Here is an 18,904-nt window from a genome sequence, read left to right on the forward strand (position 1 = left end):
TTCTTCTACCATGTTGACTTCTGCAATTGAACTTGAGTAAGCTGTTTCAGCAGTCCAGATACCAAGTATAAGTTCTGGGTTTATTTTTACTCTTTCCGTACTATGGTGAGAGGGCAGTAATCCAGATATCAAGTATAAACATTTCCGGGTTTTCTTTTGCTTTTATTTCATACTAATATGCTCAAGTTTGCAGAAGCTTGTGGGATACCAGCTGCCCGTGTGACAAAGAAGGAACATCTTAAAGAGGCAATCCAGAAAATGCTTGACACTCTTGGTCCATACTTGTTTAATTAGCGGCATGCCCCTATCTCTTAATCATAATCTACTTCAAACAAATATCAACCAATATTCTGACTAATAAACCACATAAAGTAATCCAATTCCCAATCTGAAAATTAGGGTTCTTACCTCAATACAGTGAGAGAGACGATGAAGGCCGTGGAGAGAACAGATCGAGAGAGACGATGGAGAGAGCCTTCACACAGTGAGAGAGCCTTCCTGTTATTTTTTCCTTTTTGATTACATTTAGTAGCTTTGTATAACTATTATAGTGACTTTACCTTACTGTGATAATAGCTTTCTTCTCTTCCGCTAGTACTTTTTCAATTTGATTCCAGTAGGTTTTGTGTTTTCATTGATATTGAAAATAGAAGCTGATTGTTCTTCCTCTAATGTGAAATTGCAGTAACTTAGCCATGGATGGAAAACCTTATGCGAGGTTCACGTATACGTCCGAGATAATCATGTTCTTTCTTGATATGAAGCATACATTCGATGATATTGTGAGGGAGGTTTTATGAAGATGCGGCGAGTTGATCAACTTCTGTGGTGAAGCCTCCATTGGTTAAGAGGTCATTTGGCCGACCCAAATCTGTTCGAATGAAGTATATTGCGGTGCCATGATGAGGCCTATCAAGTGTGGTCGGTGTGGTGAGTTGGGGCGCCACAACAAGATAACGTGTATTGCACCAATCTGAAAGCTGGCAATAGTACATGAACAAATGGAATATTTTTTTTACAACATTAAGATTAGCTTTTTACAACATTAAGAGTAGCTTTTGAAAACATTTGGAGTATCTTTTACTATATCATCATTTTTTTTACATTGAGTATAGCTTTCACTTATAGTGGCAACTATACATGAACAAATGGAGTATCTTTTCACAGCATTAATTAAGAGTAGTTTTTGATAACATTTGTAGTAGCTTTTATAGATTGGGGAGTTCCTTTTACTGATGATGTAATAACTTTTACTATATTGGCATCTTTCAATATTTAGAATAGCTTTTGCAATAGTTTTCGAGATTGATGTTGAACTTTGCTGTTTAACTTTGTCATAATTCCGATAGTTTCAGTTTGCTGAGAATCTGTTAGATGTTGAAACTTTTAAGTTCATTACATTTCTACAATTTCCGCTTTACTCTTTTTTGTTATGTTTTTAAGTTACACAATATCGAACGCAAATGGGCTAAACCTGTTGTAACTTCATTAAGAGTAGCAATTTTTTTGTTATTCTTTTAATAAAAAAATATATTTTGTAAATGCCATAATTGTCCTTGTAATTTAATTAATTCTCAAAGTTTATTAATTTTCTAGGGTCATTTCTGTCAAAATTTTAGATTTTGACTAACAAACCCTCTTCTCTTAATAATAGTATAGATAAAACTGTTCTAGAAACTCTTGGTGGAATGCGATTTTTCTGATTAGATCCATTAACCGGGCACATCGATAATAGCTCAATCCAAATCCTTATCCGGCGGATTAATGGATAACTGGTTCACTAGTCCGATCCGTTTATTATAATGAATATTCTTAATTTTTAAATTATATTATTAAATATTTTATCGTGATATTTCATAAAACTTCAAGAAAACATTAAAACAAAATTAAAAATTTAAAAGTATCACAGAATGTTGAATTAAATAACCAAAATACTTCTTAGAACACTACACTAAGGTAAGGAAAATATTGTATTATAAAAAAGATAATATTAAATCATTATAAAAGTAAACAGAATCATTAACGGATCGGATCACCTTAAATCTGTGTTTGATCCATTAAATAAACAGATTAACATATTCGGACCATTACCTGATCAATGGAAATTGCGTGGAATTTTAATGCATCAAGGATTTCTGATGACCAATGATTGCTCAATCCATGAAGCTATATAAAGATGGAATTTAATTGACACAAATAGCTCCTTAAAATTATCTCAAAAGAATAAAGAGAAAAACCCTAGAACGTGCTATCGACCAAAATTTATTCCTTGCTCTCTCTGTCCAACGGCGCGTCCTTGTGATGTAGTCGTCGGAAGGGCCAGTATTTGATGTCGTTATCGGCAAGTCAGTGATGGGCAACGGTTCCAGGTACAAAGATCTCAACATTGGTAAAGGAAAGAGTTTTCCTAGTGACGTACTGGCAAGGGGTGGAGGAGGGGGAGGGGGTGTTTGGATATAAGGCAGTAAATAGGCTCGATACAGATCATGTTTGACTCGTATTTGCTCGATTTTAGCTCGTTCGGCTCGTGTTCATAAGATAAATAAGCCGAGCTTGAGCTCAATATTAAGCTCGACAAAAAAAGGAGCCGAACTTGAACAAGGATATATTCGGCTTGTCTATCTCGTGAGTAGCTCGTATTTTTCCTGAGCAGCTTGAGCTTGTTGAAGCTCGGCTGGTTTGTTGAAGTTCGACTCATGAAAATTTATAGTATAAATAAAAATATAATTTTTTTAATCTCAAATCTTTAATTCTTTTTATTACCTTCCTTTTCAATTGGAAGAGATTTTGAGAATTTAACTAAAATATATTACAATAAAGAACAATACAATAAATTTAATTTTTATTCTTTTTCAATTCTTTTTATTTTAAAATTTCTTTCTTTCTTTCTTTTTTATTTTTTAAATTTAAAGTCAAATGAGTCAAGTTGAGCTTATTCAAGCTCGAGCTCGTCCAATAAATCGAGCTGAGCTGAGCCTAGCTTGGGCTTAAGAAAAATATTCAAGCCGAGCCGAGCAGAGTCGAGTCGAGCTTGAGCACGGAAAAAAAAATTCAAACTTTAGCCCGACTCGATCTCGATAACAAGCAAATGAGCCGAACATGATCACCTTGGTATTCACTCCGACTTGGCCCGTTTACACCCCTATTTGGATGGATGGATTGGCTGATCAGATTGCTTTCAGGTCGGATCTATTCGGTTTCACACCGGATCTGGGTTTGCCTGATCGGTCTCTCCCTGAGTCGGTCAAGCCAGCTTGTGGCAATTCATCAAGGGCTGACAATGGTGATGGTTGGATAACGTCTGCCAGTAATGGGTGCCTTGTTTCTGTTTTTAAGGGATATGGGCTGGGGGACGGTGGTTATGACAGATGGCGTCTGCCTTTGATAAAGGTACAACAGTGGTGGGGTGGCTATGGGGATCGTTCGATGGTGGTGGTGGTGGTCCGGCTAGAGTGGCATGATGGGAACGATGGTGGCTTGGTGCTGGTTTTGGATTGGGCCTTGTTTGTGGGCTGGAGATGTCTCCTTGCTTCCTTGTTGAACTTTTGGGCTTGGACCCAGACCTTAGGCCCTTGTTGGTCTATAGTTTATTTTCTGGTATTATTCTATTGTTATTTTTATTTTTTAGTTACTAGTGGCTTTATGCCAGTAATAAGTCCCTACCGTTTTGTGGTAGGGCGACATGGGCTCTGTCCCGGACTGCGCACCTTCTGTGCTTGTCTGCTCTGGCTAGACAACGAGTTCCTCACTTCATCAAATAGTAGCAACCTCTGTCACGCCCCGAATTTTGAATAACAAATTCAAATCCGAAACATGAATAATAATTATTACAATAACGTTCTGAAATTTTTTTTTTCTCAGAACAAACACACCTCACACCACCCAATATTACATAACCAAATCCTCAAGGAGTTTATTGATTACAGCACACTCTCTCCAAATATAAATGTAGCTCAATGAGCATAACACACCTCACAAAAGAAAGTCAGATTCACACAAATGCAGCTACTCTACGCAGCTCGATCACCTTCCTGATTTTCCTGACCTGTAGGATTACCCGCTACATCGTTTGAATAGTGTACCGGGATTGCAACAATACAAACCCGGTAAGCTTTTTGCAAAGCTCGTATGAGTAAATGAAAGGATTGCACGATTTAAAGTAACCAAATCAACTCAAGCATAAATTCAACTCAAGTATTTTCTTTGCATCATAATTGAAGTGTACAACGTCACTTCAAGCATCAATAAACTCACATCTCACAATGACTACTCAAAAACAAACAACTTCTTACTCAATATATACTCACAGGCTTATGATTTATTTATATAAATCATCCCATGCAGTATATTATACTTACAGGCTTATGATTAATTATATTAATCACCCCATTCAGTATATCATACTTACAGGCTTATGATTAATTATATTAATCACCCCATTCAGTATGTCATACCCAAGGGCATATGATAACTCGTTTATCCCCCAAGCAGTATGATGTACTCAAGGGCATACGATAACTCAAGGTTATCCCCCTAGCAGTATAGTGTACTCAAGGGCATACGATAACTCAAGGTTATCCCCCAAGCAGTACAAAGGCAGACAGACTAGAGCTCTAACTGAATCGTAGAGTGTCACCTTGGCCAAGGTTCACCCTTACGAAAATATTTGCCTCAAATCACTTGACTCCTCATTTAACTCATCTCAACGACTCAACTATAGCACTTTACTCAATTACTCTTTATCACACTCAACTCAACCTATAAGATAAATTATATCTTCTAGAGAGTAATGCTCGAATTGTAAATCAATCGCATCAATTCCACACTTCACCAAATACCACACATCCAATATATATTCCACGTAACTATATATATATACGTAGTCACCCACACAAGAATGACCACTAATACCAACTATAGTTCACATGCATTAAAATCAGGAAATTCATTTTTATAGTTTAAATACATTTTACTTACCTATGGACCGTAGTTGAGCAAGTCCATATAATTTAAAACAAATATTTATTTTCATAAAACAATTTCCACAATTTCCCAATTAAATAAAATCACCGAATTTCGGTTCGTGAATGAACCATGTGCGATTTACTCACCTTGATATTCCCGCTGCGTCTTCAATTCAACACAATACACACCAAAACCGCTCACCCAAGGGAGACCGTCAATCACCTAATCACACATGACCTTAACTTAGCCAATAACTCAAAAACATATTCAAACGACAATCCAACGGTCGGATCGAAATTAAATGATGATCCAACGGTCGGATCCTCACGGATCGCCCTTAGGATCACCCTCCAAAAATCATCACGAAGATCCAACGGTCGGATCTTCCTGAATCGTCCTTACTAACATCTTCACAAATTTATACGAAAATCCGACGGACGGATTCTCACGAATCGCCTCCCTAATCACTGTTTTGCATTTATACGAAGATCCAACGGTCGGATCTTCGCCCATGACCACAAAAAGCCACTGGAACAGTCATAAGATCATCATATCAAAACTACAAGTCCATCTGACGGTCCTAACTTCACAGATCACAAATCTAACGATCGAAATCGATCGAAACTTAAAAATTCATAACTTAATCATACGATATCCAAAAATTGCGTATAATATATCGAAATGATCGTATTGAAATATAGAATCTAAAAATGCACAGAAACTATATTTTTGACCCCCGGAGGTGGCCGGAGTTAGGGCAGAGCCGCCGCCGACCACCGCCAATGGTGTCGGGGCCGGGCTGCTCCTCTTCCTCTCATCATGCTTAACAACTTTCATAACTATCATGTAAGCTGAAAATGACCGGAAGTGGTTGAAATTACCTAAAACAGTCGAGGTGGCCGGAAAATTTCCAGAATCCGGCGAAATTTGCAGAATCCGGCAAGGCTTGATTTCGACGTCAAAACTTCAATTTCAGGCTTCGATCCCTTCTAGAGAGTTGTTAAGAACATCAAGGAGAACTCACTGGTTCAAGAATCAATCAAAACGATGCACTGCAGCTCGAGATATACCTATCAAAAGCTTCGGTGGTGGTGGAAAATTTCCAGAATCCGGCGAGCTCCGACGAACGTGAATCCGATCACTCCAGGTGCGATCCTTCTAGAATGATGATCAGAAGGTTGAGGCGAGTTCAGGGAGCTAAGGATCGTGAGTTTTGGTGGCCGGAGCTAGGAGAAAACCGGCGTTGACTACAATCGAACTCAAATCGGCTCAAGCTCCCCGCCGCCGCTACAGACCGCGCCGCCATGCAAGGCTGCCACATACGGGTGCGCAAGGACCAGGCGAAGCCAAGGGAAGAAGTTTGGTGAAGATTGGTGGCCGGTGGAGGAAGATATGGCCGGTGGAAGTTTGGAGGCGATTTCCGGCTTCGGGAGGAAATCTGCAGCCGGTTTCCATTTTTGGAAATTCTGAAAATATTTTCGGAAATTTCCGAAAATGGAAGCTTTATACTAAATTGGAAACTTTTTCAAAAAATCATAACTAATTCATACGAACTCCGATTTTTGCGTTCCGCATATGCCCGCGATCGTATCGACGAGCTCTACGACTTTCATGAAGGAAGTTTTCCCAAATTTTGAACGTATAAAAAGTCAACTTTCGCGAGCCCCTAAATAACGTTCGTTTTCGAAAATTAATCGTTCGAACTAATTCCACAACTTCTCCAAGCCTCGTACTCGCTCCCACTATCGTGAAATCATTTCTAAAAATCCACGGAATTTAATTTAGATTTTTCGGGGTATTACAACCTCCCAGTGGCAAGATGAAACTAAGTGTCACATGATTCATTTTCCGGTGACAACATAGTGGAAAAGTTGATAGTATTAGTAAATTACGGCTCCGAATGAGCAATATCTTTCCAGTATGTCACCACCTTTGTAAAATGAATAGAGTAGCCAGAAATGCACTCTTCGCTAATTGTTGCATGTTAGAATACATATTTTTGGTAGAGACTCCCGTTATTATCTCGGAATGTTCTCTTTATGGTTATTGTAACTTGGGGTTCAGGTATCATGTCCCCCCTATGTATATATTCTGATGTTTGATTAATGGTCGATCGAGGCTTGAAGGCAGCCGTACTGGCCCTATTTAAAAAAAAAATGAAATTTATTCAGCAAATTCAATGGTTTGGCTAGCATTCATTGGATGAGTGATGTCAATCAATGATGGACCAATCAGAATATTGGATTGAGACTTCCATTTGAAGCAAATTAGTTAGTGATTAACAAGGAAACAAAGAAGAAATGTATTGGAACAAAATAAAAGACTTTTGGACGTCAGAATCAAAAACCTACGACGCACAAGAGAAGCAAGAAACTTTTAAAGCATAATTCCGGAGCACTAGAAACGATCGATCTTTGGTTGTAGGCGATCTATCGTTCATCCTGTTCTTCATCCCATTTGTGATTTTTCTCTTTAAAACATGACTTTTTATTTTTTGTTTAATAACATTATGAGTAGCTAAATTTTCCGTAGTTAGGGGCTGCTTTCAGCCCTAGACATGATGTAATTTATGATATTGACGTTTATTAATATGTTTCTTGAATTTATGATGTTTATTGGTTCATTGATTTATCATTAATTAATCTAGTGTACTTGTTAGTGGTGGCCATCATTAGTAATCATACTAGGTTATATTGCTATAAGTATGTGTTTGATCATCCATGTCAATATGCATTTTAGAGTAGCGATTAAATCACTTGAGCCTCATTCTTTTGAATCAATATCTGGGTAGATTAGAACAACACCATTATCGATAAATTCCTTAGCTTTACTCAAAATATTTTTGTTCTCACTTTTGATTTGTGAACTGTGCAACTTATCCCTTATATAGGGTACAAGATTAACCTACAAAATATCCAGAATGAAAGCTGAATTAACTAGATTAAAAGTACTTTAGATACAAAAATATCTAGCTAATTTGAGTGGAGCAAACAGTAACGCAAAACGCTGCAAAATATCAGAATCAACGAACTCTTCAGTAGCAAAGATCTTCATGAGCGAACTATTGCTCAGCTGAATGATTCTTCAGCGAACTGACTTGAGCGGACTCACTTCAGCGAACTCTGCTGGAGTTTTCTGGTTGGACCAGGAAAGCATTAATTCCAACTGAGAGAACATTATGAAGGAACCATTCTTCCCTTTACCAAACAACAATTATTTGCCGTCCTCATGAGATTATTAAGGCAATCACATGATGATGCACTTGTAAATCTTTTTCCTATTTCCAATGAAGGTGATAATCCGTAGTGTTAGATGCTATTTTTGTTGTAGTGGTAGTGCTCTTAATGCATCAGTGTATGTACTGTGTACCACTCACAAACTTTCACCAGGCCTGTCATAATTCAAAATCAAAACTCTAAAGGATTAAAAAATATTTATTGAATTAAGCAACAGATTTCGGATAGGAGTTCTTTCTTATCCAGTTATCTGTACTTAACTTCATTCTGTTAGACACTTATACGTACTGAATGATTTTTCTTTTTCAAATATTGGATAATGCAATAGCCTTTCAAACAGAGAAAATTTATAAACAGATAATTAAACCAATATCAAAACTAAATCTTGTCGGCCGATAATTATACACCAACGCCTGTAAAGCTATGAACTTAAGATGATAATTGAACGAGAGAGTTCACAGAGAAAAGACCAGTTCTTATTCATGGAAGGAAAGATGTAAATGGAAGATTTCTACATAGATCGAGGTATCCCTAATTCTTCTCTTTCAGTTAATTTTTGGATTAATTTATTCTTTCCTATTCTGTTATCTCTAATTTACTTACCTTAGTTGGTCCCTCTCGATTCCTTCGTCACTAATGAAGGCCTAAAACTGTTAGGTTTTGGTTCTTCCTAAACCCTATAGGCTTAAGTGCTTTCTTTTCTTTGATCGTGCATAAAAGGCTGATGTTATAGACTAACATCGCAACTTTGCTCTACAATTCATAAACATCACTGTGTGATCGTGATTATAGTTGGTTAGTCATCATGGATGCGAAGGACCAACTGGGAGGTTCTGTTGGTGATCAGAATGGGGATATGGATCGGTTTCCGGATGGTATGCGTGTCCTGGCGGTTGATGACGACCTAACTTATCTCAAATTCTTGGAGGCTACGCTGCGTAAATGCAATTATGAGGGTTTGTTTCTTCTCTTCTCCTTCTGTTTCCCTCAATTTGCACATAGTTTTCTTGAGTTGTTACTGTGATTTATTTAACAAAATTTGTTATTAGGGTTTAGGATTTAGGCATTGAAGCTCTTTGGAGTGCCAACTCCTTAAATCCTAACCCGGCCCTTATTGGCTGTTCCCTTTTACTAAACGGCTTTTCCAAAGTATGTTCTTAAACACTATTTGAGCTTGAGGTATATGCTCGAGTATGATTTGCCTTTTACAAAACTATTAGACGCTCGAATTGTAATTGTGATGAACTTTGCATTTATCTTAGGGTGGTACATATGGACCTTGTTTGATTTTAGTCTGTTGGGTTTGACATTGCAGTAACTACCGCTAATCATGCATACGAGGCACTCCAAATTTTGAGGGAAAACAGAAACAAGTTTGACCTGGTAATCAGTGATGTACAGATGCCAGATATGGATGGCTTTCAGCTCCTAAAGCTCTTAGGGCACGAAATGGACCTACCTGTAATCAGTAAGCATCAACTTATACTCTAATATTTTTTTTAAAAAACCTAGTATATAGCTTCCTAATCTTGTTTGATTGGGACTTGATTGAAAAAAGAGAAGAAAATACTATCAAGTTTCCTTTGATTCCAATGTTGTCAGGCGATAAATTAATTACCAACTCTAATCACTTTTATGTATTAAAATGGCTGGTTTCAGTGGTGTCAGGCAATGGTGATACTGAGCTTATGAAGAAGGGAATCTCCCATGGTGCTTGTTGCTATTTGGTGAAACCTGTTAACATTGAAGTGTTCAAGACTATTTGGCAACATGTCTTCCGGAGAAAAAAGTTGAACTCTAAGGATCAATGTAAGTCTTGTGATCAAGACAAGGTCTGCAAAGGAACAGGAGAAGGTGAAGAAGGGATGTCAGCAGCAAGTAGTTCAGATAAGAATGGAAAACACAAAAGAAAAAGGAAGCACCAAAATGAAGATGATGAAGAAGGCGAAGATGATGAAGATGAGAATGAGGAACCATCAACCCAGAAGAAGCGTCGGATAGTTTGGTCCGAAGAGCTGCATAAAAAGTTTCTTGACGTTTTCTATTATCTGGGACCGGAAAGTGAGTATTCTGCTTCAAACTAATAATGTCATGCTTTTAAATTTTAGATTGAGATTATGTTGACTGATGTCTTCCTCTTTTAACTCATATGCAGAGGCTGTACCAAAGAAAATTCTTGAGCTGATGAATGTTGAAGATCTCTCAAGGGGTAATGTGGCCAGCCATCTGCAGGTATCTTTCCCCTCCCTTACTTTTCTGAACAATCATGTATATTTTCAGCAAGATTATCTTAAATTTTTTCTTCATGAAAACAAGTTTGACTTCTTTTCGGTAACAATGGCCACTGCGGCCTCCATTCTTACTCTCTCACTTTGTATTTGCAGAAGTTTAGGGAACAACTTAAAAAAGGCGGCAGTAAGAAGGAAAAGCAGAGAGCTAGCATGGTTGTTGATCTGGGGAGAAAAGATTCTTCTTACATGCTGCACACGGGTCCAGTTGATGAATCTGGAGGGAGGCTCTCAAATCCTGCTCCCTTATCCTCATACATACCTCCGCAGATGCTTTCGAGATCAAACTCCCCCACTGATTTTAACATGCCAAGAATTAATCCTTCTTCTCATCTGCTGCGACTTGGTCAGTCCCAAAATTTGTGCAACTCTATCAATAATGTAGCAAACCTCCAGCCAAGTGTGCTTACAAACCAAAGCCGAAACCTTTTTCAAGTATCTCAGGCACCAGTAGAGCAAAATCAATTGCAGCAGAAAAATTCTACCATTGACATCCGACAGTCCACTCCCAATAATAATGGTTCCACAAGTACTTTTCCATATAAAGGATTGCCTGGCAGCTCAGTCGGTTATGATTGTAATACTTCAATGTTACAAGGCAATCCACAGCAAAAACATGGGACGCTAGAGTTTGGAAATCAGTCTTCTCTTAGAGTGAATTCATTGAATCCCAAATCATTTGACAATGCCCTTTGTAGATCGTCCAATTTTCTGGATTTTCTGGATAACGATGGATATGGTGAAAGTTGGCAGGGTGGTATGCAGGGTTGTGGTCAATTATACCAATTTCCATCAACTGCTTTGCTGAGGAGTGAGGCTTCCAATTTTGGTCAATTTCCTGCTAATAACTTGGGTGTTTCTTCAAGTACACCTCAGATCGGGAACACTCCAAATGACTTCTCTTCTGTAAGTGCACTGTCAACTTCTGTGGAGGAACCAAGAGAAAACATACATATAAAAAACCAAGGCCATGTTGTACCAACCATGTATTGCACGCCAAATCAATGGTGGGAAGATCATAAGCAAGATTACAACCACAACTGGAACCTTTCTTCCATCGTTTCTAGCAATGGTGTTGTAGATCCACTAAGCCGGACCTTGGACCAAAATGATGCAGTTTGCAGTAGAAGCATAAATTCATCTTTGTTTGACCAGTTTAATGGGGGAAATAGAACTATCGTACAGCGCCTTGAGGTTGAGAATTCGACCATGCATACAAAGATTGATCCTAATGAGGATTACATATTATTAGAGCAAGCAAAGTCCAATGATGGCTTGGTTCAAAATAGTCTTGGATCACTGGATAACCAGGTATGATTATTGTTTGATGTGGTTTTGTTCTCTTATGATAAGTCATATTATTCAAATGGCATTTGAAATCTTATCTTCAATGCACTGTCAAAGTACTTCTGAATTAGTTAGCAACGTATGATCTTGGTATATATCTGAGTTATATCTACGATCTTGTTTCTATCTATGTTTTGTAATTCTTTTTTCTCTTCCTCATCATACAGGTTGAATTGGAGAATGAGTTTGATTTACTGGACGGAGAGTTTGGATTTGATGCAATACAGGAACAAAAGAAGAATGACGAGTATGATTTACTGGATGGAGGGTTTCGATTTGAAGCTTAGTTGCTCGCTCTGTTGCATTCTGTATCCAAGGCTTCACCTGCTGCTTCCTGGAAGAGAGTGGCATTAACAGCAGTCGATAGTACTCTTCTTCCTTTCTCCTTGTCGGAGTATTTTGTCGATCCCTTCACAAATGACATATACTTTTCTGTATATTCGTCCTCTTTTTTCTTTTCTATGTAGTTAAGTTTGTACGGATGTGTTTACAATAGTATTAGATAGGGTGTGGCTACTGGCTAGTGACCATTAGTTCACAATGACGTACTTGTTGAATTCCTTTTACTGGATATTTGTTGAGCAACATGTTTAACATGTATATATATAAAACGTTCGCTTTACCTGTTCTCTGCATATAATTTTTTTTTTCTCTTCGTATTACAATTGATAAGGAAGGGAGCTATTTATGATTATCATAGATTCCGCCCTCCTTATCTTCAAAATATGATCCTTATTATTGAAAACTTTTCATTTATAAATATACAGGCTTGCTCACCTAAGGGACAGTTTTAAGAGACTGTGAGGGAGAAATGCATCTCAACCATATGTATTAAATATAAAACCAGAAATTATAACAATTTAAAACTGTGCATTTATTTTCAGCCGTCAGATTCACTTGTCCCTCACAGTCCCTTAAAAACTGTCCCTTAGGTGAGCAGGCATTTATATATATATATATATATATATATATATATATCCTAGTCCTTGAAATATCTAAGGCCTTAAATTTGTGTCTGACATTTTGGTTCCTCAATACTGTTGTTTGCTAATTTGCTCTTTCCAAGTGTAATCAAGGCAGCAATATTCTTGGCTAGGTAGTGTCTCCTGATGATTTTCATGTATAGTTCGATTATGATCCTATACCTGACTATGTGGGAAGCATTATTAAATTAAATGACTCCCTAATCTGTGCAAAAGGCCATCACTGCAAATTAAATTATCTTATACTAAATTTTGGTTTGATCTTATTCAATTACGAACAAAAGTAAAAAGAAAAATATGCATTAATATGAATTTTGTAGTTTTTTTTTTTTAGAGAAATAGTCAACCATTTTATTAATAAAAATAAGAACGATTACAACTTATAGATACAAATAAAGGATAACAAAAGCAATACTAGATGCCACAAGGCATTGGAAATAAAACCTAACAAGGATATTAAGGTATGCAATAAAGCATTTGATGAAGCACCAGGAAGACCCCGGGCTCTGTAAAACAGTACCAATGGTATGGTCAACCATACTTCTACGTAAAGAAATACGTTGAACAGAGGGTAACCTTCTATTAAGGTAACTGGCGGTAGTGTGACCGACCTTGCCTACTCCACGTAAGATAATACGTCGAATAGAGAGCAATCTTCTACCTAAGTAGCTGATAATCCAAATCCAAAATGTAGTTGAAGAAGAAGTCCATGAAAAGTCCCCTGGATCCCAAATATGAATCCAAATAGAAACTAAGGCCCAAGACAAAACCCATCTTGAGCAGTCCAAACAAAAAATGGCCCAGGTCCACAACTGGGCACCCAAAAACTCTCTGGGCACCCAGCCGTCCCCTGACCTTGACCCCAGCCAGAGCTCCGCCTTCCCACGTCGGAAATAGCCAATCCCGGTTCCGTCCACTATATTCCAATTGCCACCACCCACACCACCAGTCATATAGCCCCAACCTTGGAGCCCCACGCCGGCACCTGACTGCGTCACCGCCGTCCCAAACCTGCGCCGGTCCGTCGCACCGCCATCACCTACGGACTGCTGCGCCACCGTCGCTCGAATCTCCTGCCGCGAATTCCCACAGATCCGATCTGGGGAGTAGAAACCAAGACCTAAAGACTGCTGCGCCGCCGTCGATCGAAGCTCCTGCCGTGAACTCTCACAGATCCCATCTGGGAAGTAGAAACCAAAAGGAAAGCTCGACCCCCACCACCGCTCCAACAACTGCATCAACTTCAGTCGCGCCCGAATTGGGCGAAGCCACCCGACTCTCGAATCCAGTCCGATCCAAGATGATAGCGCAGCATCTTCTTCTCCCCATTGGACAGAGAAGCCACGATCAGAAAGAATCGGAACAACAGGGGTTGCCACATGCCACGGTGCTAACCACGACCTGATACAGGGCACGAGGTGAGTCGTGCGCGATAGATTCGACACTGAAAACGGTGCCAAAATAGTACTCCATCGATGATGGAGAAAGGTACAGAGAGGCCGGAGGCGGCGCTCTCCGAACCCTAGCAGAGCAAGTCCGCTGGGAATTTTCATCTGCAAAACACTCCTTTTTGCTCCGCTCACCTCATGAATTTTGTAGTTAAGCTCTCTCGATCTGCCAGGAAAAAAGGAGACAGGATGGATGAAAATAGAATATGATTGTGATTGGTATGCTGATGCTGAATTGCTGATTATACTAGTTTCAGTTGCTTCACAAGAAAACTGCCCTCTTTCTCCATCTTCTTCGTCTTCCCAATTCCTTTTCTTTTCCTATAAAAAGACACAGTTGAATACATCCTGCTTTGATGAATGCAAAGCAGATTGCAAGGAGAGATATATATGTGAGCCCTTCATCTTTTTCACAGTGTGTTGAAGTATGTGATCTGATTTGCAGTTATGTTGTAGAGTCACAGTAAGGGTCTGAGGAACAAGTCCAGATATGGTATAACCCCCTTCAGTCTCTTGCATTTAGTCATTTATAATTTGTGCAAGCAAGCATGTGATGTGGTCGAATAATAAAACCGTACAGAGTGATAGAGTTGGAAGTCCTTAAACTTAGGGGTTTTTGTTTTTCTGTTAATAAGTTGCCTATTCTCTAGGATAGTCCTATTCTTTAGAGTAGTGCTGTTAGTATTTGAATTCTTCTCAGTTAGATTATCACATTGGTAGCTATCTACGTGGGCTGCAAGTTTTTCTCGTTTCTGTTTTGTAATGGCTGTTAAATAGCCGAAGTTGATTGTCAATGAATCAAGTCATTCAAGTCCAGTTGTGTTGTGTTCTTGCTCACATTCTTCTTGTGTTCAAAGTTCTTAACATTCTGGTATCAGAGCCCCCTTCCACTGGGGCCTGAGAGAAAGGAGAGTTGTAGTCTTCTTTAGTGACTTGAAAAAAAGGAGAGAGATGAGTGAAGAGAAAGATTTCACGCAGCCTGCCATACCACACTTCAATGGGCACTATGACCATTGGGCAATGCTCATGGAAAATCTGCTGAGGTCTAAGGGATTTTGGAAGCTGGTTCAGATGGGTTATGTTGAGCCACAAGCAGGAGCAGAGCTGACAGAGGCACAACAAAGACAATTGGAAGAGGTGGAGCAGAAAGACCAGAAAATAAAGAATTACCTGTTTCAAGCTATTGACAGGACAATTCTGGAGCAGATTCTGGAGAAACGCACCTCGAAGGATATATGGGACTCAATGAAAAAGAAGTATGCAGGCAACGATAGAGTGAAGCGTGCATCCCTTCAGTCATTGAGAAGAGATTGGGAGATCATGGAGATGAAGGTGGGTGAGACCATCACTGAGTATTTTGCTCGAGTTATGAATCTGTCAAACAAGATGAGAAGCAATGGAGAGGATATGAAGGACGTCACTGTTGTGGAAAAGATTCTCAGGACTCTCACTGAGAAATACAATTACGTGGTTGTTTCAATTGAAGAGTCCAAGGATATCGACTTACTCACAATCGATGAATTACAAAGTTCATTGGTTGTGCATGAGCAAAAGTTCAACAGAAATAGCAGTGGAAGTAGTGGAGAGGAGCATGCTCTAAAGGTGACCATTGATGAGAGAAACAAAGGAGGTCGAGGGAGAGGCAGTTTCAGAGGTAGAGGAAGAGGGCAGCAAGGATTTAGCAAGGCTACTGTGGAGTGTTACCGTTGTCACAAACTCGGTCACTTTCAGTATGAATGTCCCACCTGGGATAAACAAGCAAACTATGCCGAACTAGACGAGCAAGAAGAGATGTTGTTGATGGCCTATGTTGAAGATATTGGAGCAAGCAGAGAAGAAATTTGGTTCTTGGACTCGGGGTGCAGCAACCACATGTGTGGTAACAAGGTACTATTCGCTGAGCTAAATGAATCCTTTCAACATACTGTGAAATTAGGCAACAACACAAGAATGAAGGTTTCAGGGAAAGGGAATGTCAAGTTGGAGGTAAATGGAGTTAATTGTGTTATTGGTGATGTATTTTATGTACCGGAATTGAAGAACAATCTCTTGAGCATAGGACAATTACAGGAGAGAGGTCTTGCAATTCTCATTCACTCCGGGAAATGCAAGATATATCACCCACAGAAAGGCCTTATCATTCAATCCGAGATGACAGCCAATCGGATGTTTGTTTTGGTAGCAAGGATTCAACCAACTTTGTCCGACTCAAACCAAGAAATATGCTTCAACACTACAACACAGGACCTTACTCACCTCTGGCATTGCAAACTTGGTCACATTAGTAACACAGGATTACAAGCCTTGCAACGAAAGAAAATGGTTCTTGGGTTACCTCAGCTTCCAGCCTCAGATGTTGTGTGTGTTGACTGCTTGAAAGGCAAGCAACATCGTGAACCTATTCCAAAAAGGAGCACCTGGAGAGCAACTCAAAGGTTAGAACTCATTCATGCTGACTTATGTGGTCCAATTTCTCCAATTTCGAATAGTGCAAAGAAGTATGTGTTGTGCTTGATTGATGATTATAGTCGAAAAACTTGGTCTTATTTTCTAAATGAGAAGTCAGAGACATTTGCTGTTTTCAAGTTTTTTAAGATACTTGTTGAGAAAGAAACTAGTCTTGCCATCAAATGTCTACGAACAGACCGAGGAGGAGAGTTTACATCAGCCGAGTTCAACAGTTTTTGCAAAGAAAATGAAATTAGAAGGCAACTAACAACTGCATACACTCCTCAGCAGAACGGAGTTGCAGAAAGAAAGAACCGTACGGTGATGAATTCGGTGAGATGCATGCTATCTGAGAAGGGGATTCCAAAGCCTTTCTGGCCTGAAGCAGTAAAGTGGACTGTCTATGTGCTAAATCGGTGTCCCACTGTGGCTTTGAAAGATACAACACCAGAAGAGGTCTGGAGTGGTGTGAAGCCGTCAGTTGAACATCTGAGAGTCTTTGGATGCGTGTGTCACGTACATGTACCTGATGTGAAGAGAACAAAATTGGAGAATAAGAGTACCAGCGGTGTTTTTTTGGGGATAAGTGATGAGTCGAAAGGTTATAGGATATATGATCCCATGACAAAGAAGATAATGACTAGCAGAGACGTTGTTTTTGAAGAAAAGAGAAAGTGGAATTGGGACAAGAGTTATGAACAGCAGGTACTAGTTGACTTAGAATGGGGAACAAGTGAGGACGAGGAGATTGAGAATCCGAGTGACAATGAAGATGAAGATATGGTAGTTGATGATGAAGATGCAGTGGTATCTCCCTTAAGCTCGAGTTCAGAAGAAGCACGAAATAGGAGGCTACCGATTTGGATGGATGACTATGTGAGTGGAGAGGGACTTTCAGAAGGTGAAGCTGATGTGAATCTGTTAAACTTTGCTTTATTTACGAATGCAGATCCTGTGAGTTTTGAAGAGGCCGTGGGAAGTGAAGATTGGAGGAAAGCAATGGAGACCGAGATCAAATCCATAGAGAAGAATGAAACATGGGTTCTCACTGATTTACCTGAAGGAGCGAAGCGGATTGGAGTCAAATGGGTCTACAAAACAAAGCTGAATGAACATGGTGAGGTAGAGAAGTTTAAAGCTCGGTTGGTTGCCAAAGGTTATGTGCAAGAGTATGGGATCGATTATTCTGAAGTCTTTGCACCAGTGGCTCGGATGGACACAGTGAGAATCATTCTTGCTCTCGCTGCTCACAAGAGTTGGAAGGTGTATCAACTTGATGTCAAATCAGCATTCTTGCACGGTGAATTGATGGAGGATGTGTATGTCGAGCAGCCGAAAGGTTTTGAGAAGAAGGAGGAGCTCAACAAAGTTTATAAGCTAAGGAAAGCCTTATATGGACTAAAACAAGCCCCTCGAGCTTGGTTTAGTCGCATTGAGGCCTATTTCTTAAGGGAGGGATTTGAGAAATGTCCTAGTGAGCAGACACTTTTTGTCAAGACAAACATCCGAGGTAAATTGTTGATTGTAAGTTTGTATGTTGATGATTTAATTTACACTGGGAATGATGATGCAATGATGAGGGAGTTCAAGGATTCAATGATGAAGGAGTTTGACATGTCAGACTTAGGGAAAATGAGATACTTTCTCGGATTAGAAGTGCAACAATTGCAGGATGGGATCTTTATCAGCCAAAAGAAATATGCAATGGATGTGCTTAGGAGGTTTGGGATGGAAAAGAGCAATGCAGTACTGAATCCTATAGTTCCAGGGTTCAAGATTTCGAAAGATGAGAGCGGGATTGAAGTTGATGGCACCTTCTATAAGCAGCTTGTTGGGAGTCTAATGTACTTAACTTCCACTCGTCCAGACTTGATGTATGCAGTAAGTTTGATTGCTAGATACATGTCTCAACCTACTGAACTTCATCTTATGGCTGCAAAAAGGGTGTTAAGATATGTGAAAGGGACTGTTGGCTTTGGTATTCTGTATAAGAAAGAGGCAAGTGGTGTTTTGACAGCGTACACCGATAGTGATTATGCAGGGTGTTTGGAGGACAGGAAGAGTACTTCGGGGTATGCATTCATGATGAGCTCGGGGGCGGTGGCTTGGTCATCTAGGAAGCAACCTATTGTAACTTTATCTACAACGGAGGCTGAGTTTGTGGCTGCTGCAGCGTGTGCTTGTCAAGC

General features: G+C 39.4%; 1 protein-coding gene across 1 annotated transcript; it reads left to right on the plus strand.

Annotated features, from left to right (window-relative positions):
* Positions 1-9,006: 9,006 nt before the first annotated feature.
* On the plus strand, positions 9,007-12,123 carry LOC133728812 (two-component response regulator ARR12-like). Its single transcript, XM_062156250.1, has 6 exons — positions 9,007-9,157; positions 9,517-9,669; positions 9,861-10,262; positions 10,357-10,433; positions 10,586-11,800; positions 12,004-12,123. The coding sequence occupies exons 1-6, from the start codon at positions 9,007-9,009 to the stop codon at positions 12,121-12,123; spliced, it is 2,118 nt and encodes a 705-aa protein (XP_062012234.1).
* Positions 12,124-18,904: the final 6,781 nt, after the last annotated feature.

This window comes from Rosa rugosa, chromosome 1 (genome assembly GCF_958449725.1).
Source record: "Rosa rugosa chromosome 1, drRosRugo1.1, whole genome shotgun sequence".
Lineage (NCBI taxonomy): Eukaryota > Viridiplantae > Streptophyta > Magnoliopsida > Rosales > Rosaceae > Rosa > Rosa rugosa.

Bases quoted from the DNA above. Each gene is read 5' to 3' on its own strand.
- LOC133728812 (XM_062156250.1), top strand. From the start codon at position 9,007: ATGGATGCGAAGGACCAACTGGGAGGTTCTGTTGGTGATCAGAATGGG. The intron at 9,158-9,516 runs GTTTGTTTCTTC...TTGACATTGCAG, and splicing joins GCGTAAATGCAATTATGAGG to TAACTACCGCTAATCATGCA. The intron at 11,801-12,003 runs GTATGATTATTG...CTCATCATACAG, and splicing joins TTGGATCACTGGATAACCAG to GTTGAATTGGAGAATGAGTT.